General features: G+C 42.0%; 1 protein-coding gene across 3 annotated transcripts in view; it reads left to right on the plus strand.

Annotated features, from left to right (window-relative positions):
- Positions 1-27,140, plus strand: part of LOC126332162 (uncharacterized) — a 137,252-nt gene extending 110,112 nt beyond the window's left edge. For 2 of the 3 annotated variants that reach the window (XM_049996549.1, XM_049996556.1), the window contains exons 2-3: positions 15,933-16,157; positions 26,736-27,140. In XM_049996549.1, coding sequence (XP_049852506.1) covers positions 15,933-16,157; positions 26,736-26,797 — 287 coding nt within the window. In that variant the 3' untranslated portion in view covers positions 26,798-27,140. Of the gene's footprint in view, positions 1-11,916; positions 11,978-15,932; positions 16,158-26,735 lie in introns of those variants that run through there. The other variant, XM_049996550.1, reaches the window with a different exon arrangement.
- Positions 27,141-27,527: the final 387 nt, after the last annotated feature.

A 27,527-nucleotide genomic window follows, 5' to 3' on the forward strand; every position in this document is an offset into this window, starting at 1 on the left:
ATTTCCAATCCTGGCGTTAAAATCACCCATGAGCAGAACACTGTCCTTGTACTTTAACAACTACATCACTGAGTGCCTCATAAAAACTATCCATGTATGTCCCTTCACAATGCGAATATACTGACACAATCCTCATTTTCTTGCTAGATAATGTCAGATCTATCCACATCAGTCGTTCGTTTACATACCTTATTGCGACTACGCTGGGTTCAAAAAATGGTTCAAATGGGTCTGAGCACTATGGGACTCAACTGCTATGGTCATTAGTCCCTTAGAGCTTAGAACTACTTAAACCTAACTAACCTAAGAACATCACACACATCCATGCCCGAGGCAGGATTCGAACCTGCGACCGTAGCAGTCGCACGGTTCCGGACTGCGCGCCTAGAACCGCGGCAGGCACGATGGGTTCCATTCCTTTCCTGATGTAAAGCCCTACGCCCCATTGTGCTATTCCTGCTTTGACTCCTGACAGGTCGACCTTGTATTCTCCCACTTTCTCTTCTTTCTCACCCCTTACCCGACTGTCACTAACAGCTAAAACATCCAGCCCCATCTTACTTGCAGCCTCTGCCAGCTCTACCTTCTACCCAGAGTAGCCCCCATTGATATTAATAGCTCCCCATCTCAGTACTATTTGTTTGCCAAGTCGTATCTTAGGAGTCCCTGGTTTGTCAGTTAGAGGTGGGAATCCGTCACTTCCAAAGGTCCGAGGCATTTTGCTCTGATTGTTGCCAGCATCATATTTATCTTTCTTACTGAAATATTTACGACAGCAGTTCCCGCCACAGTGACAGTCTCATATAAAAATATTTCACAGGTCAAGAATTTGCGTTACTAACCTGTAGAAACAAAATATAATAGTGTCCAAAAATTTTTTTCTAGCATAGTGATACATTCACACACGTACATACATTTCATAATTCGTAAAGTACGATTCTTGATTTCCAACATCCTTTTCCACAAATCAGAGTCCCTAACCACTACTCATTATTCCTTACCTTATTATACATATACATATTCGTCGACACTTCTTCAATATTTCATCATAAGAAATACGTAGCATAATCAAATTCCTCATATACGGTAGCATCATCTTATTGATCGTAAACATATGTCAACAGCATAATACACATCGTCGTCGTAATAATATCATAACATCTCAGTCAATTCTCAAAATCGTCGTAGCTTCCTCCAATAATTTCAAAACCTAAAAAAAATTCTCTGCTCATTTCAATAGTGTCATCTACCTCAAACGTACTTTAAAAATCATGATCGAATACCAAATATACCATTCAAAGCTCTAATAGTATCGCAATGGTTCCGAAAAATATGAAGGGTTCAGACAGTACAGACAAAATACAATTTCATAAGTGTGAAGTTATCCAACGGTGTAATTACGTAAACATCTGTCACTGACGTAGTAAAATAAATGTTTGTCTCTCTGAGTTAAATAATCAGATAGATGTGTAATTCTGTTTTAGAGAAACATGGTACCGATGTGTAAAGTTGTATACGCAAATACCATATTAGCTAGGGCTCCTTGTGCTTGCCAAACACATGGTACACAAAGTAAGCGTGTACCCCCTGAGGATTAGTGTAATTATACCCTCAGGTGTTACAGATTACAGAAATGGAATGAAACGTATCACGGAAAACCTTTGTATCATTGTACTTCAAATATCTTTAAAAATAAATGTTTTAAGTACAAAATTAATCACTCAAATACGTGTACTGTAGCGCTAAACTGTGCGTCTTGTTGTAAGATAATCTCTGTGGAAGTGTCGTAGTTATCGTCCTCCGAAAGCTAAGTTCTGCAGAAGTCAATGTACTTACCTCATGATAAACAAACGTGAAATGCTTTGCGTATAGATATCTTAGTTATTACGCTTATTGCCGTGATGAACAAAGTACTGTGCTGTAACGGATTGTTGTGCTACGGAAAAGGCTGTCTCATTGCAGCTATACCACAAATGTTACTACTAAAACATGTTTTACTTTCCAGAATAATTCAGAAAAACTGTGCAGATATAAAACAGAAACAGCGCAAAAGCAACATTGTAAATGGTCATTCATTAGTAGCGTCGTGATAAAATCGTGTAGCTGTCACATAAACTAACCATGTGTCATCTGGTATCTCACAGAAAGTACTTTAAATCCAGAATGTATTTTCAAGTAAACCAAAATATTGCATTAAAATCTCATTAGCAGTACTGGTAAATGTTCTAAGTATGTGAGCCTGATAGGCGTTACGTAATCGTGCAACTAACAAGCAAGAATGTACACACACAATAACACTGTGTCGTCTGTTCACTATAACAATGCATTAGTAATTACTGTCTAAATATGTTCCCTAGGTTCTAGACCGGATAGTTATCTTCAAACATTGTTGCAGTGGAAAGTTATATGCCAATGACAAAGTTAAAAAAACAGATTATGTCTCAATAAATAGTTTTACATGTAAAATGTAGTGTAATCCTTCACTCTTCCTAGTGCGCAGAGTTTCAGCTTCAAAGCAATTGTCATGTCGTATACGTCAGTAAAGAATACTGGAATTTTTCCTAAGGTTGGCGGCTATGTTATTTTTCTCTGAGCCAGCCGGCGCATGTGGTTGCCTGCGGTGCGAGTCATTGTCTGTTTCTTTGTTGGCGCGCGTCGTTATTGGGATTTGGAGATCTAACTTCTACAAATTCACCTTGTCGAGAGGGCCCTGCCCTGTTTGAACCACGCCAGTTCTGATGAAATTCAGGTCTGTCGTTTTGTCGGTAGTTTACATAGTTTCTTGTTTGTCGGTCATGTGGTGGAGAATTTCTCCCGGAACCGTAACTGCGGGGTGGACCGTTGCGTCTGAAGTTATTCTGACTCCCTTGATAATAATTGTTTCGGTTCCCATATTGTCTGTTTCTATGGTTATCTCTATCATATTCATTACTACGGAAGTGCGATCTTTCTCTGTAACTGTTATTCTGCCAACGGTTGTCATACGGGTGGTGTCTGTTTTGGTCACGATTTAAGTTGTAAGAATAGCTTTGTCGTGTCCAGTTATTACTTCTTTCATCGCAGAATTGTGACGGATGTGACATGTAATTGTTGTGTTCCAGTTTTCGTGTCCCGCAATTGTCAGTGTCAATTTCCAGTTCTTGTAAGAGTCCCTGAAAAGCTCCAATGTCGTCTTTGCAACGTCCTGCCAAAATAATATGTCGTAAATGTTCAGGCAATTTGATTAAGCAGATGCGGATGAGTTCTGAGGGGCTGTATGAGTTTGACAGGTACTGATTCTTGTGCAACATGTCTTCAAAATATTTCACAAGACTGGAAAATGCAGATTATTCGATATGTTTCATCATTATGATGCTATGTTTTACTCGGTCTTGTGATGGTTTTGACAGGTACTGATTCTTGTGCAACATGTCTTCAAAATATTTCACAAGACTGGAAAATTCAGATTGTTCGAAATGTTTCATCATTAAGATGCTATGTTTTACTCGGTCTTGTGTAGCTTGAGACCAATATTCTGAGAGGAAGGCATGATAAATTCTCCTTCACTGTGACAATCGTGAATGACTGATCGCATTCTTACAGCTGGTTCGTTCTCTAAATAGACACACATAAATTCTAATCTGTGCTCTAATGACCAGTTGGGAGGAAAACAATGAGAGAATTGATGAAGCCACGCTTGTGGATGAATGTCGTTGCCGGAATTCTTAAATGTTTTGAATTTACGTGTAGTAATGAACAGCTTTTAGTCAAAATAATCATGTCGGCAAGTCGCATATCGGTCACTGTTACTTCGTTTCGGCGTTCCATCTCAAAATTCGGTGCACCTTGCCAATTTCTTTCATAATTTCCGAAATGCCCTGTGTTATTATTTTGTGGCTTTTCCGTATCTCTAAGTCCCTCTTCCCGTGTTGGAGCGCGAGTGTCCTCTGAAATACGTAATTCTTCTATTACCTGTGTCAGCTGATCTTGTACTTACCGGATTTCTCTTTGGTGTTGTGTATTAATTTGATTCTGATTTTGTTTGAATTTCCTAATTTGTTCGCACTCTTCTGTGTCATTAAAGACTACCGGTTTTGTGTCATTCAGATTATCATCTACCTTCGTAGATAAATTATTTAGCTGATCCGAAAGTTCAACTACTTTCCCTGATTATGAACTAATTTCCTGCATGTGTCTTTCTGAACCAATTATCAGTGTATCTACTGTGTCTTTTAAGTTTTCCTGAATTTGTGCAAGTTGCGTAACCGAATCGGTAGATGCAACTGAGTCAATTTTAGCCCACAAGGTCTCATGATTTTCATGAACAATGGTTTGCAGTTCTTTTATGGCTGCTTCGTGATTCTGTAATGCATTTTCATGCCGCGAAAAAATAGGTTGAAAATGCTCATAAATTTGTGTTTTTCATTACTGACTTTTCGACATTTCGATTCGATTTTATGTAACTCAGTAGTTAAATCTTCACGTGTTTGTTCAAGCCTGGTGTCTAACTTCCGAAGATTTTGTTCCATTGTGTCTAACTGTTGCAGTGTTTGTCTCTAGTGCTGTTCCATTGTGTCTAACGTTTGAAGATTTTGTTCCATTGTGTCTAACTTTTGAAGCTTTTGTCCCATTAATTGTAATGACAATACACTGGTGTCTGAAACATGTTCCTCAGTGCTATTCGGCAATGCATTTGAACCGGCAATATTTGCATTTTGAAAAGCAGAAAATGTGTCTTGACTTATTTGAAGAAACGGCGAGGACGCAAAACCTGAATCTACAGTATTTGCAAGATTGTGTCCTGTCATTTCGGATTACTGAGGCAAGGTGTTGCCGACCGATCGATCGATAATGCTTCCCTGTTCACTAATTGTTTCACTGACTACATCATTATTTGCAGCCGTCTCCATTTTCCTATGCACAATGACCAAATTACTGCTTTGAACATTAGTTAATTCATTACACGGTGGCGCTAACACACTGCTTTCGTCTTCACTGTCATTTCTCAGTCTACTTTGGAACTAGTATTACGTTTTTCACACGCCATTATTGTCACTATATTTCACACGAGAACACAGAAAAGCACAATTTGAAGAGCAAAATAAAAAAACACATTAACAAAGCACTGAAAATAATATCTCGTTAATTGCAAGCGCAGCGGTTAAATGCTTGGTGCAAATCTACATGCATGCCACAACTGTTTTACTGTACAAGAATGAAAAACTACAAAGAAATTTCTCCCTAAAATTACGCGCTAGCAATAAACAAAGGCTGCACTAATTACACAAACTACAAGAAAAAATCAGAAGATTCAAGTGAGGTATCCTCGGCTAAGGGTCGACATATGAAACGTCCCCTTAGAAAAATTATACATGACTGTGCTTAAACTGACACACAATATTTTTTTTTTAGCGCAAAGCATTCTGACCATCGAAAATCCATACAAAAGAATGGTCCTGACTTACATTAACCTATACCTTTCACAAATCACTTACCTCACAAAAATCTTCGTTACTCGAACTACTGCAATACAGCGAGCGCCACTAAAGCCGACAAAATAAAAGATTCAAACTACTGAAGGCACTAACTACTGATAGGCATAGTTAGCAAATGAAAGATTTTAATACAGAACAAACAATGTATTTACCTTAATAGTGTTCAAAAGTCATAAATATATAGCAGTTCACGACATCCAGTCTTACAAATCTTAAGATTCATACAGATGCTTCCCTGTTCTCCAAGGGAATCTTTAACTTTCCTGTAGGCGATATCTGTCCCTCCCAAGTGAAATGTGCTAATAAATCCTTACATTTTTCCTCTAGAAATTCCTACTTAGTTATTTTGCACTTCCTGTCATGCTCATTTTTTAGACATTTGTATTCAAATTCGCCTGCTTAACTTGCTGCATTTTTTTATTTTCTGTTTTCATCAAAATATTCAGTAACGTCTTCGTTATCTATGGATTTCAGCTAGGTGTTGTCTTTTTATTTATTGTATCCTGAGCTTCATTATTTCATCTCTCAACGCTAACCATTCGTCTTCTCCTGTGTTCCTTTCCTCTGTTTTAGTCAATCGTTGCCTAATGCTCAATATAACGCTCCCTCTGAACCTATGAACAACCTATGGTTCTTTCAGAAATTTCGAGCTGCCATCTCCTCAAATTTCTACTTCTTTTGCTATTTCCTTCCCTTTACTCTACAGTTCATAATTAATAAATAGTGGCCCGAGTCCACATTTGCCCCGGAAAACGTTTTCCAATGACCTTTCAACAGAGTTCGACCCAATGTTTTGCACCTATTTACAATTATCTGTACTGCTGGAAACGGAAGCCACCCCACCAACAACGAGGTCTATATTTTACACAGCTGTATGGGAGGAGCGAAGGTAGTAGCCAATCGTATACGTTGAGTATTTAAGTCAATCCTTACAAACATGTAATCGATCCAAGCAGACTTCACAAACCTATAAGTACACTTGGAAACTAATCGTATATTTGGTATGTGTGATTCGTCAATTTAATGTTCAAAGTTCCCCTCCAAAAACGATTAAGGGAAATGATTCTATTTGTGTGACTGTTCAACTGACAAATACCATCCTAACAATTTACAATTAGGAGCCATGTGTAATAGGGATTGTGGCGTCTCGTTTTCTTCGTGCGTTTACTGGTGCAACTATGTTTGCTAGCGTTGTCTCTCCATGAGTCGCAGCAGCAGCGTTTATCAATATCTAGTACCATGCTACTATCTTTGGAAGGACGTGAGTGATTTAGAACTCGGGTGTGACCAGTTCGGTTTGGACGAAGCAGCAGGTAGGTACAGCAGCGTGAGGACATGCCAGGACCGCTGGCGGCATGCAGGCATTGCCGGATCTAGTTGCGAGGGCCACAACCTTGTTGTCCACCGGACCCAGGACGTTTGAGTTGAGTGATTTTTTAAAAACAAGAAAAAACTGAGCAACCAACAGTAACTAAGTATGGCCCCGTCCACACCGAACTATGCCTTCCCTGAATCCCATGTGTCATTTACATTTATTTCCTTTAAAAGAAACACGAAAATCATCATGAATTTGTTCAAGGAACAATCATGTATACTAATGTAAACGAAGATTTCACAAGTACGTAGTACAACGAGACTGCTTGGAATCATTGCGCGTCTCTATTACGAGAAGGATGAGCAGAACGAAAAGGACAAGTACTTAATATCGATAAACTGGGATGCAGTACCATGATTTTATCTAAGGAGTGAAAGTAGTTCTACGGGTGCTACCACTGAGAAACCTCAGTTCGAATTTTGGGCTGCCGAAAAGTCAAATGAAACTCCACAGACAGAATATGTGTCTATTACCTAAGTGTGGGCACAAAACAGAGTGTGCTGATGATGGATGATGCTCATGGTTGGGTTCTGCATTGAGATGGGCTATCCTTGGAGACCGATCGAAGCGCGAACACGGAAAAGAAACTACTTATTCTGCACATCGTTTTGCTATATTCATTATCTTCAGCGTTCAGTGAATTCGAAAGTAAAATTCTATGTACCGACTTGACATAAAATCCTTGGAAGTTCTGGTCTTACGTTAAATCAGTAAGTGGATCGAAACAGCATATCTAGACACACTGGGACGATAATGGCATTGAAACAGAGGATGACACGCGTAAAGCTGAAATACTAAACACCTTTTTCCAATGCTGTTTCACAGAGGAAGACCGCACTGCAGTTCCTTCTCTAAAACCTCGCACGAACGAAATATGTGCCCAAGGAATAGAAAAGCAACTGAAATCACTCAACGGTGGAAAGTCCACTGGACCTGACGGGATACCAATTCGATTCTACACAGAGTACGCGAAAGAACTTGCCTCCCATCTAACAGCCGTGTACCGCAAGTCTCTAGAGGAACGGAAGGTTCCAAATAATTGGAAAAGAGCACGGGTAGTTGCAGTTTTCAAGAATGGTCGTAGAGCAGATGCGCAAAACTATAGGCTATATCTCTGACATCTATCTGTTGTGGGATTTTAGAACATGATTTTTCTCGCGTATCGTGTTATTTCTGGAAACTCAGAATCTACTCTGTAGGAATCAACATGGATTCCGGAAACAGCGATAGTGTGAGACCCAACTTGCTTTATTTGTTTATGAGACTCATCATATATTAGATACAGCCTGAACAGTCCCATGCTGACATGCAGGGTCTATGGATGCAGGAGGTTGTCTCCGTACCCGTACACGTCCATACACCCGATGCAATTTTAACGAGAGTGGTCCATCCAGGCTACATGTTCCTAGTAATCAGTAGCCCAAATTCGGTGTTGACGGCCCCAGGTGAGGTGTTAAGCTTTGTGTCGTGCAGCCATCAGGGTACACGAATGAGTCTTCGGCTACGAAAGCCCATATTGATGTTGCTGCGTGAATGGTTCTCTCGCTCTTCATTGAAATCTGCAGAAATTCGAGGAAGTTTTGCAATTCTGTCACGTTGAAAGAGTCTCTTCAGTCGTCGTTGGTTCCTTTACTGCCGGATGCTTTTACGGCTGCCGTGATGTCGGAGATTTGATGTTTTACCCGATTCCTGATATGCACGGTACACTCGTGAAATGTTCGTACCTTGGAGAAGCTCTGTACCATCGTTTGTGCGAGGACTATAACACTAAGTACAAACTCTCTTAATTCTTGATAACCTTCCATTTTAACAGCAGTAACTGATCTAACAACTGCATCAGACACCAGACACTTCTTTTCTTATATAGGCGTTCTGCTGCATTCTGCCTGTTTACAAATCTCTCTATTTGAATATGCCTATGCCAGTTTCTTCGGCGATTCCGTTGATGTACTTAACATCTCACCCCACCTAGGTCCTACATGTACTATCCTCTAGAAACAGAACTCTCCCCTTCCAACTGGAAAGTTGTTTGGTCTGCAGAGTGAATAGTATAAACGATCAGTGGAATCAATACATTTCCATTCATCAGGATTGGAGCCGTACTGCATTATCAGAGGCTTTGGTAATAGAAAGAGAATCTTTATTCCGAGCCTTTGCGCTATGTACTATTTGTAGGTACTCACTTTCTTACTAGAGTTTTCTCTTCTCAATGCACATTTAACAAGTACTTGCCTCAGCTGATTTGGAGAGTCATGTCACTTAACTTACGTGGACAACGCTCTATCCGTTTCCTCGCCTCTACTACAGTGAGAAACAAGTGAACGATGTGGTATAATAACCAGTCTTTTTGACAACATTTGTTGAAATAGCGTTGATAATAAATATGACAGAGCGAACAATATACAGCTTTTCGAGTACAAGGAATATCAATCTGCTGCAACCACAGTTCATCGAACGATGTTATCTACGCCGTTCATTGGTCATAGAAATCTCGTGCAGTGTGTCCTATAATTTTGCTGAAGCCTGTGGAATTCAAAACAGATCGTCCTACCCAACGACGCATGAGGAATACACTACATGAACGAAAAGGTGGTGTAAAAAGTCATGGAATTCCTAAACGTCATGGATGAGTCTCCGGTAGCAAATGTTGTTACAAGGACGCCAGATATTCCGTAGAAGCCTAGACATTCCTACAGAATTTGAGAAAACATTTGATCCCGTTATGCATAGAGGTAGACACTATGAACATATAATTAAGCTTATGACTTCTGGCACATGTACATACGAGCAATCATCCGCCTATCCTCCATCCATGAATGAAATGGTAAAGACCTGTATTTAAGTGAATAACAAAATCCGCGCTCTCCCAACTTATATATCCTGCGTCCCGCCATCCTGATTTAGGTTTTCCGTGATTTCCCTAGATCACTCCAGACAAATATCGGAATGGTTCCTTTGAAAGGACACTGCCGACTTTCTTCCGCATCCTTCCCTACTCCGTGCTTGTGCTCCGTCTCTAATGACCTCGTTGTCGACGGGAAGTTAAACACAAATATCCTCCTCCTCCTCCAACGTATATACAAGACAGTTATCTACTATTGGACTAGCCTCTAATATACATTGAGGGAAAGAAGTCGTAACACCAAACATAATTGATCTCAGAGTAATAGAATTTCGGGACCACATTTGACAAGGCAACATATGTAATCAATTTTCTTCGTAAGATCACAGATTAACACAAGCGCGTGGTAAGGCACTGCAAATAAGAAATGCTGGTACATTAATAACCGGTGTAACTTCTAGAATTTTGATTGCAAACATGCAAACTACCATGCATTGTGTTGTACAGGTGCCGGATGTCAATAAGTGGGATGGAGGTCAATGCCTACTGCACTTGGTCCGTCAGTACAGGGACAGTTGTGGATGAAACCGGAGCTGCCGTCCGATGTTGTTCGATTGGAGCTATATGTGGTGATAGCCCAGGCCAAGGCGACAGTATGTATAGTATGCTGGGGTGCAAAAGCGGTATGTAGGTGAGCGTTATTCTGTTGGAATTCAGGATGCATAGGCTAATCGTGAGAGTGCTCTTGCTATCATACGAACTCACACCCCTGACCATAACTTCCAGTATAGACCCAGTGTGTTTAGCACTCATACAGGTTGTCAACGGCCTTCGACGTCAGCTAGGCACAACCAGCTTTCATCAGAAAACGTATCAGACCTGCATCCTGCGTTCAGTAACCTCTCGCTTCACACCTCTGATTTCGGTCATGACAGTGTTTCGGGTTCAATGGAACCTACGTTATAGGGTGTCTAGCTCGGTGATATTCTTTAAGTAATTGATCTGTAATAGTTCGTTGTACCTCCACGATACAAGCTATCAAATTGCTGCTGCAGACGCAGATATAGTACGATGCCCCTGCGATACGCCGAACACGATGGTCAGGAACCTAGTATCCTTACGAGCGTTCATTCCCGTAACCAACGCGGGCAGCAATCATGACAGGACCATGCTGTCGCTGCTCAAGCATTTGCTATTCTTCGAGTTTCACTGTCCCTGTTAACACATATCGTTAAAACGAATGTCGTGCTAGATTAAATCTGTGAGCGATCTATTGAATAGGAGACGTAAAATATGCATATAACTGATCTCCGAAGAGTCGTCACGAGCATTTTCTCCGGCGTTCCCGCAGGAATTTGCAGTTTCGTATTTGATTGTGTAGTTGGACTCAGTCCAAGCAACTAGTCGTGACTTCCATGCGACGCATAGCGTCGATAAAGTGTCTGTTTCATTCCCGTCACAAACAAAATGATACCTTCCTGTAAGTACAAAACTTGCCCGTTAAAAATGAAAAGCTGTTTGGATTGCAAAATGAGTAGTAGAAATTATCAATGGCATGACTTCATCTCCTTGCATCCGGATTTGAGCAGAGATTCTTTATCAGAGGCTTTTTTGATAGAAAAAAATCTTCATTTCGAGCCTGTGTCTAAATAGTGTTGTTCTAATTTTAAAGAAGGTTGTGAGCTATTTCTAGGAAGTCACTTTTTTACTTGCACTTCCTCTTTTGGTCGGCAAATTTAACAAATACTACCCCTAAGATATGTGTGACATGTCAACTCAGCTGTGTTGGTGCGCCGTGACAAATTACGAGGACATCCGCCTTTTTGTTTTCTCGTCTCTACTACAATGACACACTACTTAAAGTAAAGTACGCTATGGACAACAGTCACACCCATGCCTGAGGTAGGACTCGAACCTCCGACGGGGGAAGCCGCACGGACCGTGGCATAGCGACCTAGACCACGCGTCTACCCCGTGAGGCTATATCGAATGAGAACGAAGTGAACGGGCAGTATGATAACCCGTCTTTTTGACAAGGTTGTTGAAATACCGTTATTAATAAATATGACAGAGCGAACGATAATGCAGCTTGACAAGAACAAGGAAAGTCAATCTGCTACTTGTTGCTGCAACCACAGTTCCTTGAACGGAAAATCATAAACGAACGGTACGATAACATTCGATGATGTCATCGGGTGTTTAAACATATATAAATGAAAATGTAAGGCCGATAGCAATAGTATTTCTTAACGAGTACAATGAAAGCTGCTCTGTTGTTTGTTGCTGGTAGGTATTGGCAGAATTTATAAATTTTCGTTCACGATTAACTTTTCTTTTATACAATTCCTGAGGTAGTAGTTCGCATGAAAATCTGTTTCTATACAATTGTTCACTGCTGCTACTAGGGACGTAGTAGAAATGGGAAACAGCTTTGCGTATTGTGATGCTTCTAGGAAGATTTTTCCATTTACTTGTGGTCTCGATCAGTGTTAGAGCATAGATACTCGTGGAAAAGTGTTCGTGTTGTCTATATCAACAATTTCAGTCGTCTGAGAGTATGTCTCGAGTGATTACGAATGTCAAGTGCCACAGCTTAGCACTTATATACACATGAGTAGCTAACTAGGAATTGTAACGAGCAATAGCGGGTCAACCAGAGTCGCCACGTGAAGATAAAAATAACGGGAAACAGACGGCATATCAGACAATGAGAGAAGTAATCTCTTACTGTATACTGAGCAATTACTCGTCTGTAGCACGATAACTTTGGAGAAAGCACGATCCACACAAAAAAAATTCACTTCGTGGACGAAACACCAGCTTGCCTACAGAAGGGTAAACAGAAAGGCAGTGAGGAAAACGAAAACCATCATAATATATTACAGTGTTAGTTATAGTCGTAGTAATATTGTTTTTGTTGATAATTATCAGTTTGACGATAAGGAGGTGAAGTTTCTGCAGTCTTAAGCTCTCGCGCTTACTAACCAAACGCGCCGCTCGTCTTTGCGTCTTCTCTGCATTCTTTGCCTTCTTTGATGCTAGACGGACGAGCAGAACTCGCTAAACTTGTGAGTGAGTATTGCTATTCTACCTCTATCATGGAAGAATTTCATTCAAAAATGGTTCAAATGGCTCTGAGAACTATGGGACTTATCATCTGAGGTCATCAGTCCCCTAGAACTTGAAACTACTTAAACCTAACTAACCTAAGGACTTGACACACATCCATGCCCGAGGCAGGATTCGAACCTGTGACCGTAGTAGTCGCGGGGTTCGAGACTGAAGCGCCTAGAACCTCTCGACCACACTGGCCGGCGAAGAACTTTATTGCCGTGAGAGGTTTCCTAAGATCTGAGACTGACAACAGCTTTCACTACAACCGTTTTTCTGGGGTCATGTCCATTTCAGGTCGCTTCGGAAAATTACTCCTAAGTATGTTTTGGTTACAGTGATAGATCGCTAATAGTGTAATTCAATAGCAATGTGTTTATACGCAATGCATTATACTCAGTTACTACAAGGTCAACTTAGAGGACCTCCACCAACTGTCGATCCCCTCCAGATTTCCAATGCCCTACAGACTTGTGACGTTGCAGCATCGCTACATACTACTGCGTCACTGCTAAATATCTCATGGATTTTCCGTCATTATAACTAGATCATTTATATACAGGATGTTGAAAGAAAGTATTCCATCTTTTAAGAGATGATTTGCTCTTTGAAATGCACACCTTCACAGGCATGAGCACTTGTTCATCTTCACTTCTGCGAAACACGTCAAGTCTATATAAGCTGGCTGCTATCTCGAATCATCCACAGAATGCAATAAACTAATGAGCAGAAAATGAGACCACATTATTTTGTTGTTATATAGCAGCATATAATCCATATATTGTGCCTGGAGTAAAAAAATATTTTTATGTGACTTATGTACCTGCTTTTCCATAGCAAATGGAAACAAGGCTTCTAATCCGAATATCGCTGTCTACCGATACAGTATAGAGAGTTACGACCTGATCGTTACCACACGAGTCTTTACTGTGTGCAGCAACGATATAAATGTAAGAGAATTGGAATAAATAAAGTTTTACTGTAGTCAGCCACAATTTGGTATTCCAGTGTTGTCGGAACGAATTTTAGGTAGGACAATAGAAAGGTCACAAGGTCCACAATAGTTAAATTTGGTAAATAGCCAATCACCGAAAAATTGGGCAATGAATGTAATACGGCAAATAAATAAAATGCATTCGCGAGAGCTTAAATGTTAAGAACATGTGTAACATGAACACTGAAGACGTCAATCTGGCCTGCAATAATGTTAATTATAATTCTGCAATGACCAGCAACACACCATAGAAACTACACTGTATTACGTAAATCATGGAAATGCTGTCTGTTTGAAAATATGTCTAATCGTGTCCAGGACAGAAAAATATTCTTTGCCGGTGTCTTTGCAAATGAATCCGTAGAAACCGTCATTTATGGCAACCATTATTTGGGAATACTAATGTTACGTATACGTATGCACGTAATGTCATTTACAGAACATAACATAAAATCGTAAAATTACTTTGACTGTGAGATAACCAACTTACTTTTGTCAGTAACATACAAGATGCATATGAATCACTTTTAGTTTGAACTGCTTGGTGCATTGCCATAGTTGTGCACCACAGTATGAACAAATGTAGATATTACTGCTTTTTTTTACAATGATTATTTTACTGAAAATCTGTTGTAACTTTAACTGAATCGAATTTCGTTCAAATATTTCTTTTACTTACTACTTTCTCTGAAGCTATAGTTTGAGGGCAGTACGCTGTTCGTTCATCAATGTCCCAAAAATTTACTATTACGCTGGCATGCCTATTACAGAGTAATGTAAATACTTGCTAGATGTTACTTTGGGATGAGTTGCTTCTGGCACGATGTAATGCTTATTACGAAATTGATTACTGCCGGTAGACTCTTCATGATGAGTGAGCAGACTAAGTAAAATATATGCACACAGGAGTCTTCATTAATTCCAATATTTTCTTATGATCATGATCTATGACCATGTATGAGCTGTCTTACTCATATTTCGCATTGCCACATACATATTATGACACAATTTCCATAACAATCTCCGTTTGGCATTTGCGCGCCAACACACACCTCTGTACCACACAAGAGACGCTTCGCAACTCCTCTCTGCACTTAGTTCTAGGATTGCATGCTCTTGCGCCAACGATGTTATCTTTCCATGAAATATATTCTTGGTAATAGTTCAATATAAATCCCTTGACACTGCCAGCGTATTTAATGCAATTAATATTTTTTGTGTCTTATTCATTCACACAGCTTATATTACCTTTTGATAAAATCTAATTAATGACAAAATTCATAAATACATACAGTTACAAGAAATGATTATAAACTCAGTGGAAAAATACATGAGACACCGGGTATTGCATACGACCAGATTTTGTAGGTCTTCGCTAAAGAACTTGTTCGAAATGGTGTTTGCTGTTCACCGTCTGTAATAAGAGGCTTCCATTATGCTGGAAATTGCAGAAAAACGTATAACGTAAATGGTTTCATAAGCTGTACACAATAAATCCTGGATCTGTTAGAATTAATGTAAGTGCACTTACCCAGAACCGTGAATACGGTTTACAGTTTCAACAACTGCTCAAAGCTCTTAAGGTAAGCGTATTAGATCCCATTTGTACTGAACATTTCTCATGGTTTTATCCGAACTACAACATCTCGAAATATGCAATACTTTTTGTTTTACACCGTGTATATCGTGACCAGTAGTGGTTATGTGACACTTCCTCGTCGTACCTTTCAAATTATCTTTCCAATTATCGTTTTCGTTCCATTAAAAGCGACATCTTGAGTTAAATCTGCAGTTAGGTATCGAAAACAGTCCCCTGTTTTGGTACAGTATGTCTTAAAACATTCTACGTATACGTCACAAATATGAGGTATTCTCCTACCATAGCTTCCCTAACAACAGTTACATTGTATTTCATGTACAACTTAGAGACTGACAGACAACAGAGAACCATTACCATACCGAGAAAACACATTAGCAAGTGGCTGACTTGTGGCACGAGTCAGCAGAGTATTATAAAGCTAGCACCTGCCAGAGTCGCAGTACCAGACAGTAGTATCAGAGTGCTAGATCGTGAAGTGGCACTAACAGGCAGTGGACAAAGTTACAAGCTCTAATACTGTTCACTGTTTTCTACAGCGCTGGTCGCAGTTGCGGTGGTGCACGGACAACCAGAAGAGTCGACCAATGCCGCCATCGTGGGTGAGGAACAGCAGTCCGCCACCACCCCGGCTGTGAGAACCCTGGTGGCGGCGTCGTACGCGGAAGAAGACGAGGATACCATTTGTGTCCAGGCAGACAACAAGTTCTACTTGTATGCCAATTCACTGAAGCTGTATTCTTGCTACAACCTGCTACCGAAGGGTACGTTACTTTAAATAACACGATTTTCTGTTCATGATTGACAAGATAACCACGGACTGTTAAGTACAATATTTCGTAAAGTGTTCCAAAGTGAATGTGAGCATATGAGTTAAATCAAACCAACTAGGGAAACAGCAAATTGTTACATCCCCGTGAACACCGCAAGATTCTGCACTTTACGAAATTGTAAACTCATCGAAATCTTCACCAAAACTATTCAAACCAATTTCCTGCACATATTCCATTTACTAGTTGTACCCTTAAATCTTCTGAATTTTTTAACTTTCTAAAGTTTAGAAACTGAGTTCTTTTGTTTGGATTATGTTGTATAACGCGACATGAAGTTCTCCATGAGCTATAGTCTCAACATTTAGCAAAGAGATATTTTAATGGGCGACGCAAGTTAGCACGGGTACTGTGTGGTTTATTTTGAAGTAAATATGTTGCAAGCTTTGTACCTAGATCTAGATACAATAAATATTGTAAAATGATAGGCAAGGCACACTTTTCACTGTACTTTGTTGAAGGCCGACAAAGGAAGTAGTGTACATCAACAATACTCGTTATACGTTCATAAAAAAATAGTAATAGGGTACAAGTTCAAAATTTATCCACCAACCTAGAGCCGAGAAATTTCGTGGACCGGTCAATACTGAGCTAATGTACCGGACGTCACCTTGTACTATAGATAATCTTGTCATTAAGTTCATGAGCAACTCATAGAAAGCGCAACGACACATATCTCCAGTGTGCTGTGTGCCTAAGACAGGCGATGATACGCCATAATAATAATCAACCGCACAACCATTGTAAAAATACCCCGAATTTGAAGCATTTATAAAGAGCACCAGCCCACGCACAGTATTTCGGAGCCAGTGAAGCGTGAAAGCAGAACTTCGTAAAAGCTAGTTAATTATGTCAGACCAGAATATCGAAGTAGAAGGCGTGAAAAATAGCGTAGTCGTGTTACTGGTTGATATTTCCATCGAGTCCGAAATTGTGTCTGCAATGCGTTGATTAGCACGAAATTAAAGGTTATGCGTAAGCCAAAAAGGGCAAGTATATCCTTCTAATGGCTTATAGATTCGCCTGTAGATGTAACGTAAGATGAAAAATTAGTTCATGTGTATGTGTCCTTCGAAGTTGTGTCGAGTATTTAGAGACCTAAGCAGTCATAAGAATCTTGCTTAGTAATAATTTGTGTAAAAGCATCGTAGAGGAGATATTATTAAACTAACAAGTGGCAGATCTATACAAACAGATCTAAACACATATTAAGCTGTACCATTAACTTACTGTCCATGATGTGCTTGTAGCTTAATCAATATAAAGGTGGACATGTATACAAATCAAGCGAAGAAGTTTACATATGTAGTGAATTTTTTATAAAAAAAACCACGATATTATTGCACTTGGCTTCCGTGGCCGCCATGGCAAAGAGGCGGTGACCTTACAGTAAACAAGTCCAGGAATGGCTAAGGAAAACGCATTTCAGCACAGCTGTGCATATACTGTCAAGCGGTTCATAGTGCCCTCGTGAAATATTACGATAAATTCTCACGATAAGCAGACCGAAGCGCCTTCACTCCCAGGAACAATAATATTGCCGTCGACTAATAAACTGAAGGTCACCACACATCACAACAGTCAGTTCACTTCGACAGGGATCGTACAGAGCAATAGTGGCACAAGATACCCAGAATAATTCTTAAAACTCTAGTAAAATCGGAATCTTCTAGAGCAGATGAAGAGACAGGGCTCACCATTACATATCTTTGACTCTCTCTCCAAACTATCAACATTTTGGTTATCTTGTGGTTTGCACACATAGTATCCCGAGCAATGGATTAAGGGTACTTAAGTATGCGTTGTTTATATACTTCTCAAATTCTGTAACTGAACAACAGGCTAACACATATGCCGAAGCTTTCGATTATTATATGTCATCCGATTCCAAAATACAGCTGATATCTAATCACGTCCGGGCAGAGTACCGGTCGGTGCATGATGAGCTGACAGGATGAGGAATACGATGATGGTATTTTTGAAGGGCTCAAATTGGCGGTTGCTAGTCAGCATGCCATTCCCAGAAGAGGTGTATTGTGAACACTGTGGACTGCACTATAAGAAGGCAAATAAAACTGTGTATTTGGAAGAGACGAATGAACACGTCTCCTCTTACTCAGGCACCGCGAATACTTTTGTGTGTCTCCAGTTTCTGCACAGACGATCAAAATGTGAATTAACTCTTTTATTCTCTACAAACATTTAGACATAGTGTCGAGCTGAGACTTCATGACGAACAGAAAATTCAGAAATAAGCCACGAAAAGGGAGCACTAAACTGGATTTCCTTTGACTCGTCAGTCTTCTGACTGCTACGTTGCGGTCCACCACCATTTTCTCTCCTTTGTCCAATTTTTCATCACAAAGTAGCACTTTCAACCTATGTCCTCAGTTATTTGCCGACGTATCCCAAACATTATCTATACCTACATTTTTTTACCTTCTACAGCTCCCTCCAGTAACAAATTAGCAGAAGCTCTATCATTCCGTCGTTCTTCTTTTTTTTTATTTCTTCACCTTTTTCATGGCTCTGAGCACTATGGGACTCAACTGCGGTGGTCATTAGTCCCCTAGAACTTAGAACTACTTAAACCTAACTAACCTAAGGACATCACACACATCCATGCCCGAGGCAGGATTCGAACCTGCGACCGTAGCAGTCCCACGGTTCCGGACTGCGCGCCTAGAACCACGAGACCACCGCGACCGGCTCACCTTTCTCATGCAGGCATTTCACCTTAGTTTGCCTGCATATTCTATTTGGCTCATTCTTAAGTGGCTTGTATTTCTGAACGACACTGAACGGATTTTTAATTCTTTCTTTCGTCGGTCAGCGGACGTATTTATTTTGTTATCTACTGTTTCTTCGCAGTTACCTTCCTTTTATCTACGTTCCTCTCTTCAAATTTTGCGACTGCCCCTTCACAGATGTCCATTACTCTTCAGCTGAACTGCCTAGTGAGTTATTCATTATGGCAGTATCTATAGCCTCAAACAACTTGTGTTCGCGAACAGCTGAGCGTGTTGATGGCCGCGGTCAGCCGTCTTCAGGCTGCTGCCTCGGAGTATAGCGGCAGTGGAGAGTCTGGTGCGTCGCAAGGTACACCCCAGGTGTTACACGCTTCACCCAATGTCCCTGCTGTCGAGACATCTTCGCGGGTACCAGGCGCGGTTGGGCCACCCTCTCCCCATGGGGAATGGCGGGTTCAGCGGTGTTCGCGGCGTACGAGGCGGAGAGTAAATGTGGAGGCTGGCCGTGTGGCATCGTCCGCTCTGCCTGTAAGTGGACGTGTGGCTGCTCCTTCAGCAAGGTCCGAGCAGGCACACGGGGGGAGTGGTTTTTTAGTTATTGGGAGCTCCAACGTTAGGCGGGTGATGGAGCCCCTTAGGGATATAGCGGAAAGGTCGGGGAAGAAGGCCAGTGTTCACTCTGTCTGCTTGCCGGGGGATCTCATCCGAGATGTGGAGGAGGCCCTACCGGCGGAGATAGAGAGCACTGGGTGCAAATTGTTGCTCATGTCGGCACCAATGACTCCTGCCGTCTGGGTTCAGATGTCATCCTCAGTTCGTACAGGCGGTTGGCGGAATTGGTGAAGGCGGAAAGCCTCGCTCACGGGGTGCAATCAGAGCTAACTATTTGTAGTATCGTTCCCACAACCGATCGCGACCCTCTGGTTTGGAGCCGAGTGGAAGGCTTAAACCAGAGGCTCAGACGATTCTGCGGAGATATGGGGTGCAAATTTCTTGACCTCCGCTATCGGGTGGAGAAATGTAGTTCCTCCTGAATAGGTCAGGCGTGCACTACACGCCGGAAGCGGCTACAAGGGTAGCGGAGTACGTGTGCAGTGTACATGGGGGTTTGTTAGGTTAGAGGATTCCCTCCTTAGGCCCGACGCCTCCTGAGACGCGGCGAGGTAGGAGCAGGCAAAATGCAACAGGGAATAACAATATTAATGTGCTAATAGTAAAGTACAGGAGCGTCTATAGAAAGGTCTCAGAACTGATCTCATTAATAAACGGTCACAACGCCCATATATTACTAGGGACAGAAAGTTGGCTGAAACCAGACGTAAACAGTAATGAAATCCTAAACTCAGATTGGAATGTATACCGCAGAGACAGGTTGGACAGTGAAGGGGGAGGCGTGTTTATAGCGATAAGAAGTGCAATAGTATCGAAGGAAATTGACGGAGATTCGAATTGTGAAATGATTTGGGTGAAGGTCACGGTTAAAGCAGGCTCAGACATGGTAATTGGATGTCTCTATAGGCCCCCTGGCTCAGCAGCTGTTGTGGCTGAGCACCTGAAGGATAATTTGGAAAATATTTCGAGTAGATTTCCCCACCATGTTACAGTTCTGGGTGGAGATTTTAATTTGCCGGTTATAGACTGGGAGACTCAAAGGTTCATAACGGGTGGCAGGGACAAAGAATACAGTGAAATTTTTTAAAGTGCTTTATCTGAAAACTACCTTGAGCAGTTAAACAGAGAACCGACTCGTGGTGATAACATATTAGACCATCTGGTGAAAAACAGACCAAACTATTTGAATCAGTTAACGCAGAACAAGGAATCAGCGATCATAAGGAAGTTACGGCATCGATGATTTCAGCCGTAAATAGAAATATTAAAGAGGGTAGGAAGATTTTTCTGTTTAGCAAAAGTGACAAAAAGCAGATTTCAGAGTATCTGACGGCTCAACACAAAAGTTTTGTCTCAAGCACAGATAGTATTGAGAATCAGTGGACAAAGTTCAAAACCATCGTACAATATGCGTTAGATGAGTAAGTGGCAAGTATGTGGAACGGCTTGCCATGCCATTTCCACCTGGCGCCTCAGTTGGACCAGCGTTCGTGCTGGACGTGCAGACCGCTTGAGACGACGCTTCATCCAATCCCAAACATGCTCAATGAGGGACAGATCCGGAGATCTTGCTGGCCAGGGTAGTTGACTTACACCTTCTAGAGCACGTTGGGTGGCACGGGATACATGCGGACGTGCATTGTCCTGTTGGAACAGAAAGTTCCCTTGCCGGTCTACGAATGGTAGAACGATGGGTTCGATGACGGTTTGGATCTACTGTGCACTATTCAGTGTCCCCTCGACGATCACCAGAGGTGTGCGGCCAGTGTAGGAGATCGCTCCCCACACCATGATGCCGGGTGTTGGCCCTGTGTGCCTCTGTCGTATGCAGTCCTGATTGTGGCGCTCACCTGCACGGCTCCAAACACGCATACGACCATCATTGGCACCAAGGCAGAAGCGACTCTCATCGCTGAAGACGACACGTCTCCATTCGTCCCTCCACTCACGCCTGTCGCGACACCACTGGAGGCGGGCTGCACGATGTTGGGGCGTGAGCGGAAGACGGCCTAACGGTGTGCGAGACCGTAGCCCAGCTTCATGGAGACGGTTGCGAATGGTCCTCGCCGATACCCCACGAGCAACAGTGTCACTAATTTGCTGGGAAGTGGCGGTGCGGTCCCCTACGGCACTGCGTAGGATCCTACGGTCTTGGCGTGCATCCGTGCGTCGCTGCGGTCCGGTCCCATGTCGACGGGCACGTGCACCTTCCGCCGACCACTGGCGACAACATCGATGTACAGTGGAGACCTCACGCCCCACGTGTTGAGCAATTCGGCGGTACGTCCACCCGGCCTCCCGCATGTCCACTATACGCCCTCGCTCAAAGTCCGTCAACTGCACATACGGTTCACGTCCACGCTGTCGCGGCATGCTACCAGTGTTAAAGACTGCGATGGAGCTCCGTATGCCATGGCAAACTGGCTGACACTGACGGCGGCGGTGCACAAATGCTGCGCAGCTAGCGCCATTCGACGGTCAACACCGCGGTTCCTGGTGTGTCCGCTGTGCCGTGCGTGTGATCATTGCTTGTACAGCCCTCTCGCAGTGTCCGGAGCAAGTATGGTGGGTCTGACACACCGGTGTCAATGTGTTCTTTTTACCATTTCCAGGAGTGTATATCTCTAACGTCGATCAATTGTAGGATTTTGGATCACGTATTATGTTCGAGTATAATGACTTTTCTGGAGACTAGACATCTACTCCGTAGGGATCAGCATGGGTTTCGAAAAAGACAGTCATGTGAAACCTAGCTCGCGCTATTCGTCCTTGAGACTCAGAGGGCCATAGACACGGGTTCACAGGTAGATGCCGTGCTTCTTGACCAAGGCGTTCGATACAGTTCCCCACAGTCGTTTACTAAACAAAGTAAGAGCATATGGACTATCAGACGAATTGTGTGATTCGATTGAGGAATTCCTAGCTGACAGAACGCAGCATGTCATACTCAATGGAGAGAAGTCTTCCGAAGTAAGAGTGACTTCAGGTGTGCCGCAGGGGAGTGTCATAGGACCGTTCCTATTCACAATATACATAAATGACCTGGTGGATGACATCGGAAGTTCACTGAGGCTTTTTGCGGATGATGCTGTGGTGCATCGAGAGGTTGTAACAATGGAAAATTGTACTGAAATGCAGGGAATTGACGCATGCTGCAGGGAATGGCAATTGAATCTCAATGTAGACAAGTGTAATGTGCTGCGAATACATAGAAAGATAGATCCCTTATCATTTGGCTACAAATTGCCAGGTCCGCAACTGGAAGCAGTTAATTCCATAAATTATGTGGCTGTACGCATTAGGAGTGATTTAAAATGGAATGATCATATGAAGTTGATCGTCGGTAAAGCAGATGCCAGACTGATATTCATTGGAAGAATCCTAAGGAAATGCAATCCGAAAACAAAGGAGGTAGGTTACAGTACGCTTGTTCGCCCACTGTTTGAATACTGCGCAGCAGTGTGGGATCCGTACCACATAGGGTTGATAGAAAAGATAGAGAAGATCCAACAGAGAGCAGCGCGCTTCGTTACAGGATCATTTAGTAATCGCGAAAGCGTTACGGAGATGATAGATGAACTCCAATGGAAGACTCTGCAGGAGAGACGCTCAGTAGCTCGGTACGGGCTTTTGTTAAAGTTCCGAGAACATACCTTCACCGAAGAGTCAAGCAGTATATTGCTCCCTCCTACGTATATCTCGCGAAGAGACCATGAGCATAAAATCAGAGAGATTAGAGCCCACACAGAAGCATACCGACAATAATTCTTTCCACGAACAATACGAGATTGGAATAGAAGGGTGAACCGATAGAGGTACTCAGGGTACACTCCGCCACACACCGTCAGGTGGCTTGCGGAGTATGTATGTAGATGTAGATGTGTCTCTTCACCCCTTACTTCTTCCGTATGTCACTTGCTTGTGCACTGATTCTTCTTGACCTGTCTCTTCAATTTTAGCCAACTCATGGTCATAATTACGCTTTACAATCCAATATCTGAATTCGAAAGATCTGCCTGATCATGAGGTAATTTAACTGAAATCTTCAGGTATATCGCATCCTTCTCAAAGTTTACTTCCTCCTTGTGCGATTCTTGTATAGTGTTTACGTTATTACCATCTAAAACCAATTGCAGAACATATTAATCTTCCTCCGGTCTCGTTCCTACTACCAAGCTCATTTTTAAACGTAAACCTATCCTTTACGCCTTCGTGCACAACCACTTTCCAATCCCCCATGACTACAAGATTTTCATATACCCTTACATATTGAATTACCCGTTAAATCCTAATATACTTTCTCTACCTCATCATCTGCTTGCGGCGAAGCATGCATATCCAAACTATTGTTGTCAGTGTTGGTTTGCTGCCGAATCTGATGAGAACAACCCCATCTGTCCTTAATGCAGTGGTTACCATTGTCTTGTGCATCATCATGCTACTCAACGTTCTTGAGTCTTCCGCCTTGTAGTGGCAGTTTCCCACTCTAAGGGAAGGAGAGGGATCTGAAGCTCTCTCGGCACCTCCGCTCTCTTTAACAAAGCCGTTGGGAGGGTAAGGGTGGCTTTACATCGAAAGTCTTCAGTCGCTGTTGATGAAGATTTTTATTCTAAGTTTAAGCAGTGAGGACAATTCGAACACGAAACGAGTAACGTTTGGATTATTAATGGAAGACGCTACACCTAGAACATGGGTGCACTCCTGAAATTATAGCTGAAGGCATTATTCTGTTAATGGCGATATCAAAGCCTTTATTTGAAGAGTACGATCGCACAGCACGTGTCCGAAGCTACAGAGAAAATAACTTCTGTTCAGGAAGGGCAATGCGAGAGGGTGAAAGCTCCTGGTATTTCTCATTCATGAATATGAATGGATGGCTGTAATCCTTTTCTTGTTCAACTTAAAACACAGCGTCGTCCTCTCTGCAGCTTCACAAGACTATGGGCGAACGACGTACCCCAAGTCAACGCATATGTGACTGTTTCCTCTGTTAACTTATGTCATTACATTGTGTACATTCGCAGTATAGTCACTGTTTCGGCAATTTCTCTCTGACTGTGTTCATTGTGTCTCACTATGCCACCTCATTTGCAATTGGATAAACAATTTTTTAAGTACAGATCCACCTGTAGTGGATGTTCTCGAAGTTCTGTACTTTTTGTCGTGTTTGGCACTTGGTGACCTATTTTCGTGTCTACGAGAAGAGTATCATTCTTTGCCGTTTAACAGATTTACGTATGCCATCCAAACTGCTAAAGCCTTTACGTATACATGAGATAGACAAATTATCAAACGAATCTTCCATTAATTTAAAAATTTTCTGTATTAAGTTATGTCTTATGTAATATTCTTGACCGGGAGCACTGTCTGCCTCACCTTCTTTATTTGAGTATTATTATCTCTTCTTGTCAAACAACCCACTTTGAGAACTGCTAGATTGAGAAACGGAAAACAACGTTATTTTCTCAAGTACCGATGAGTCGATACAGTCCATCAGGACAAAATACCGATTTTATGTTGAAGTTCTCGGGTACGAAAAGTTTTCTAGAGGTCGACTGCCTCGCCTCGGCTTTCATCTGACTCTTGGGAACGTACCACGCCTGTAGACTGCTTATTCTTACTTTGTTTAAATTTATGGTTAGGACCCATCTCGCAAGCCGCGTCGTTAAGCCGAGATGTCCGCCTTGTGTGACATACAACGTGCCTCCTTCAGCACAACTGTAGTCGTTGAGCCACACCCAGAAGCTATGGCAACTGATGACTCGCGGCCCTGGCGAGCGCCCAACTAGGTAACCCCGACACCGTCACACTCGTACCCTGCTATAGCTGGTTGAGCCACCGAGGGAAGCAATCGAGTTTACACATGCAGCACACGAACACATGGGATATATTTTTTGGCAGTAACATAGGCTCATTTTTGGCCCGCACGATTACTTTGAATCAAATATGCAGCCCAAAATCTCCATAGAATGTTTGAAATGTAAAACTGTGTCTATTAGTTGCAGGTCATATACGTTAGAAAACGATGAGAAGTCTTAAAATCAAGATGTACACACACACACACACACACACACACACACACACACACACACACACACACTCACACACACACACGTAAACCTCTGTATTTCATATGTCAAATATAATATATCCTCCTAAAGTACATATCCGTAGAGAAACTAATTTATTTTCAGAAATTGTAACATCTTCAACATAAATTTTTTTCGTCCGTCCACAGTGAATGTACTGAAATGGGTGGGTGGGTGTGCGGACGGGGGAACATCGTGGCTGCGCTGCAAGCGTAGAAAAGACTAACCGCTTCGCACTGCTTCACTTTGTATCATTCCAGATCGGTCTAAGACTGTAGCTCTCGCATCAGATCGATCATGTTCGGCAGGCGTTACGGTTATAAGGGTTTGCGGAGCTCACCACTCCTCAAATCCCAAATGCCGGGTTCGCCAAATTCTTTCCGCGTATGCGAAACTGAGCCCCTGAGGTGATGATTTGTCATATCACAGGATATATATCTGGATTATTGAATACCTCGAACCTGAGCAGCAATTACCCACTTTGAAGAACTTCAATCTAGTGACATCCTAACTCTCCCCAAACGCACCAAGCTTCAGGTTTACTCGCGTGGTCCATCTGCTAAAGAGCCGTCTACTATAATGCCAGTAAGGATAGGATGCAGCTAACACAGGGCACTTTTCAGCAGTTAGGACCCTTTCTCCAGCTTCACAGTACTCGTAACAAAAGTCACCGCCTGTTAAAACTTGTGTTCGTAATAATAGGGTCTAGATCGGACAAGTTAGTTCACAGTGCATTGAAGGAAAGCGTATTCAATACGCATGAATAAAAACAAATTGTTACTGTTTGGGGAGGTCCTAAATGAATACGAGATCCCGACGACCTATCACTGGTACACGTGGAAGCGACACACTCTGTAGTGCATCTGTTACCAGAGGTCTCCCACAATCTCACTGTTACGCGACCGTAACGTAATCTTTCCACAGTTCTGAAAATGAAATTCGTGCCATGTAAAAAAGGTGAAAATCTATCACAGTGTTATTAGTAGCAAATACCTAATAGTATCTAAGTCTATCCGTAGTTTCTAACTCTAATAAAACATATTTCCTTCTGTTTGTTGTAGTTTACGTGGTGAAACCAAAGAGTCTCTGTAAACCAACCCTGTCAGACTGTCCCAAGAACTAGAAGCATTGCAAGTCTGCTGGCTCAGCTGTAACAGACTGACTCGTCTGCGATTGAGTGAAGACCAGATGGCTGGCTGCTGACTGAAGACATCTACAGTATTCAGAGAAAGCAAGAAATCCCAAGAGCGTCAGAACTTACCTCTTTTTCTAGCAACGAGAACTGGAGGAATCGACTAATCCTCTTTCATGCTTCACGACAGGCAATAAATCACACCAGCATTGCATTTGGGCGAGAAACTGACTCCAAAAACTTGTGTTTAAAAACATTGTTTTCCCTGTTTTTTATCTTTCTGTTGGCCTTGTAATAGTTTCATACTGACACAATAAAACTGTAGTTTCATGTCGTGAACTGTTTTATTTCATTCGTAGAATACATTTCCTTATCTGCTCATGTCGTCAACTGTTTTATTTCATTCATAGAATACATTTCCTTATCTGCACCTTCATATAATTATTGGCAATGTATGACTGTATATTAATCATACAAAAACGCAATTCATCCATTCATGCTAACCTCGTACCATCCCAATACCCAATTCCCGCCTTAACACGCTGACTAGAAAGACGACACCGGTGGGCACAGCAAAGATTTACGACAGTTGATTGACCTTGTCTTTCATGGATAAAGTGTGAAATACTTGCAGCACAGAATACATGATGTCTTCTCTGGTTGTTCTATATGGCGGCCCAAGGCGGAAAGCAAAACAGTTATATTGCAAGCTATTACGCAA

Source organism: Schistocerca gregaria, chromosome 2 (genome assembly GCF_023897955.1).
Source record: "Schistocerca gregaria isolate iqSchGreg1 chromosome 2, iqSchGreg1.2, whole genome shotgun sequence".
NCBI lineage: Eukaryota > Metazoa > Arthropoda > Insecta > Orthoptera > Acrididae > Schistocerca > Schistocerca gregaria.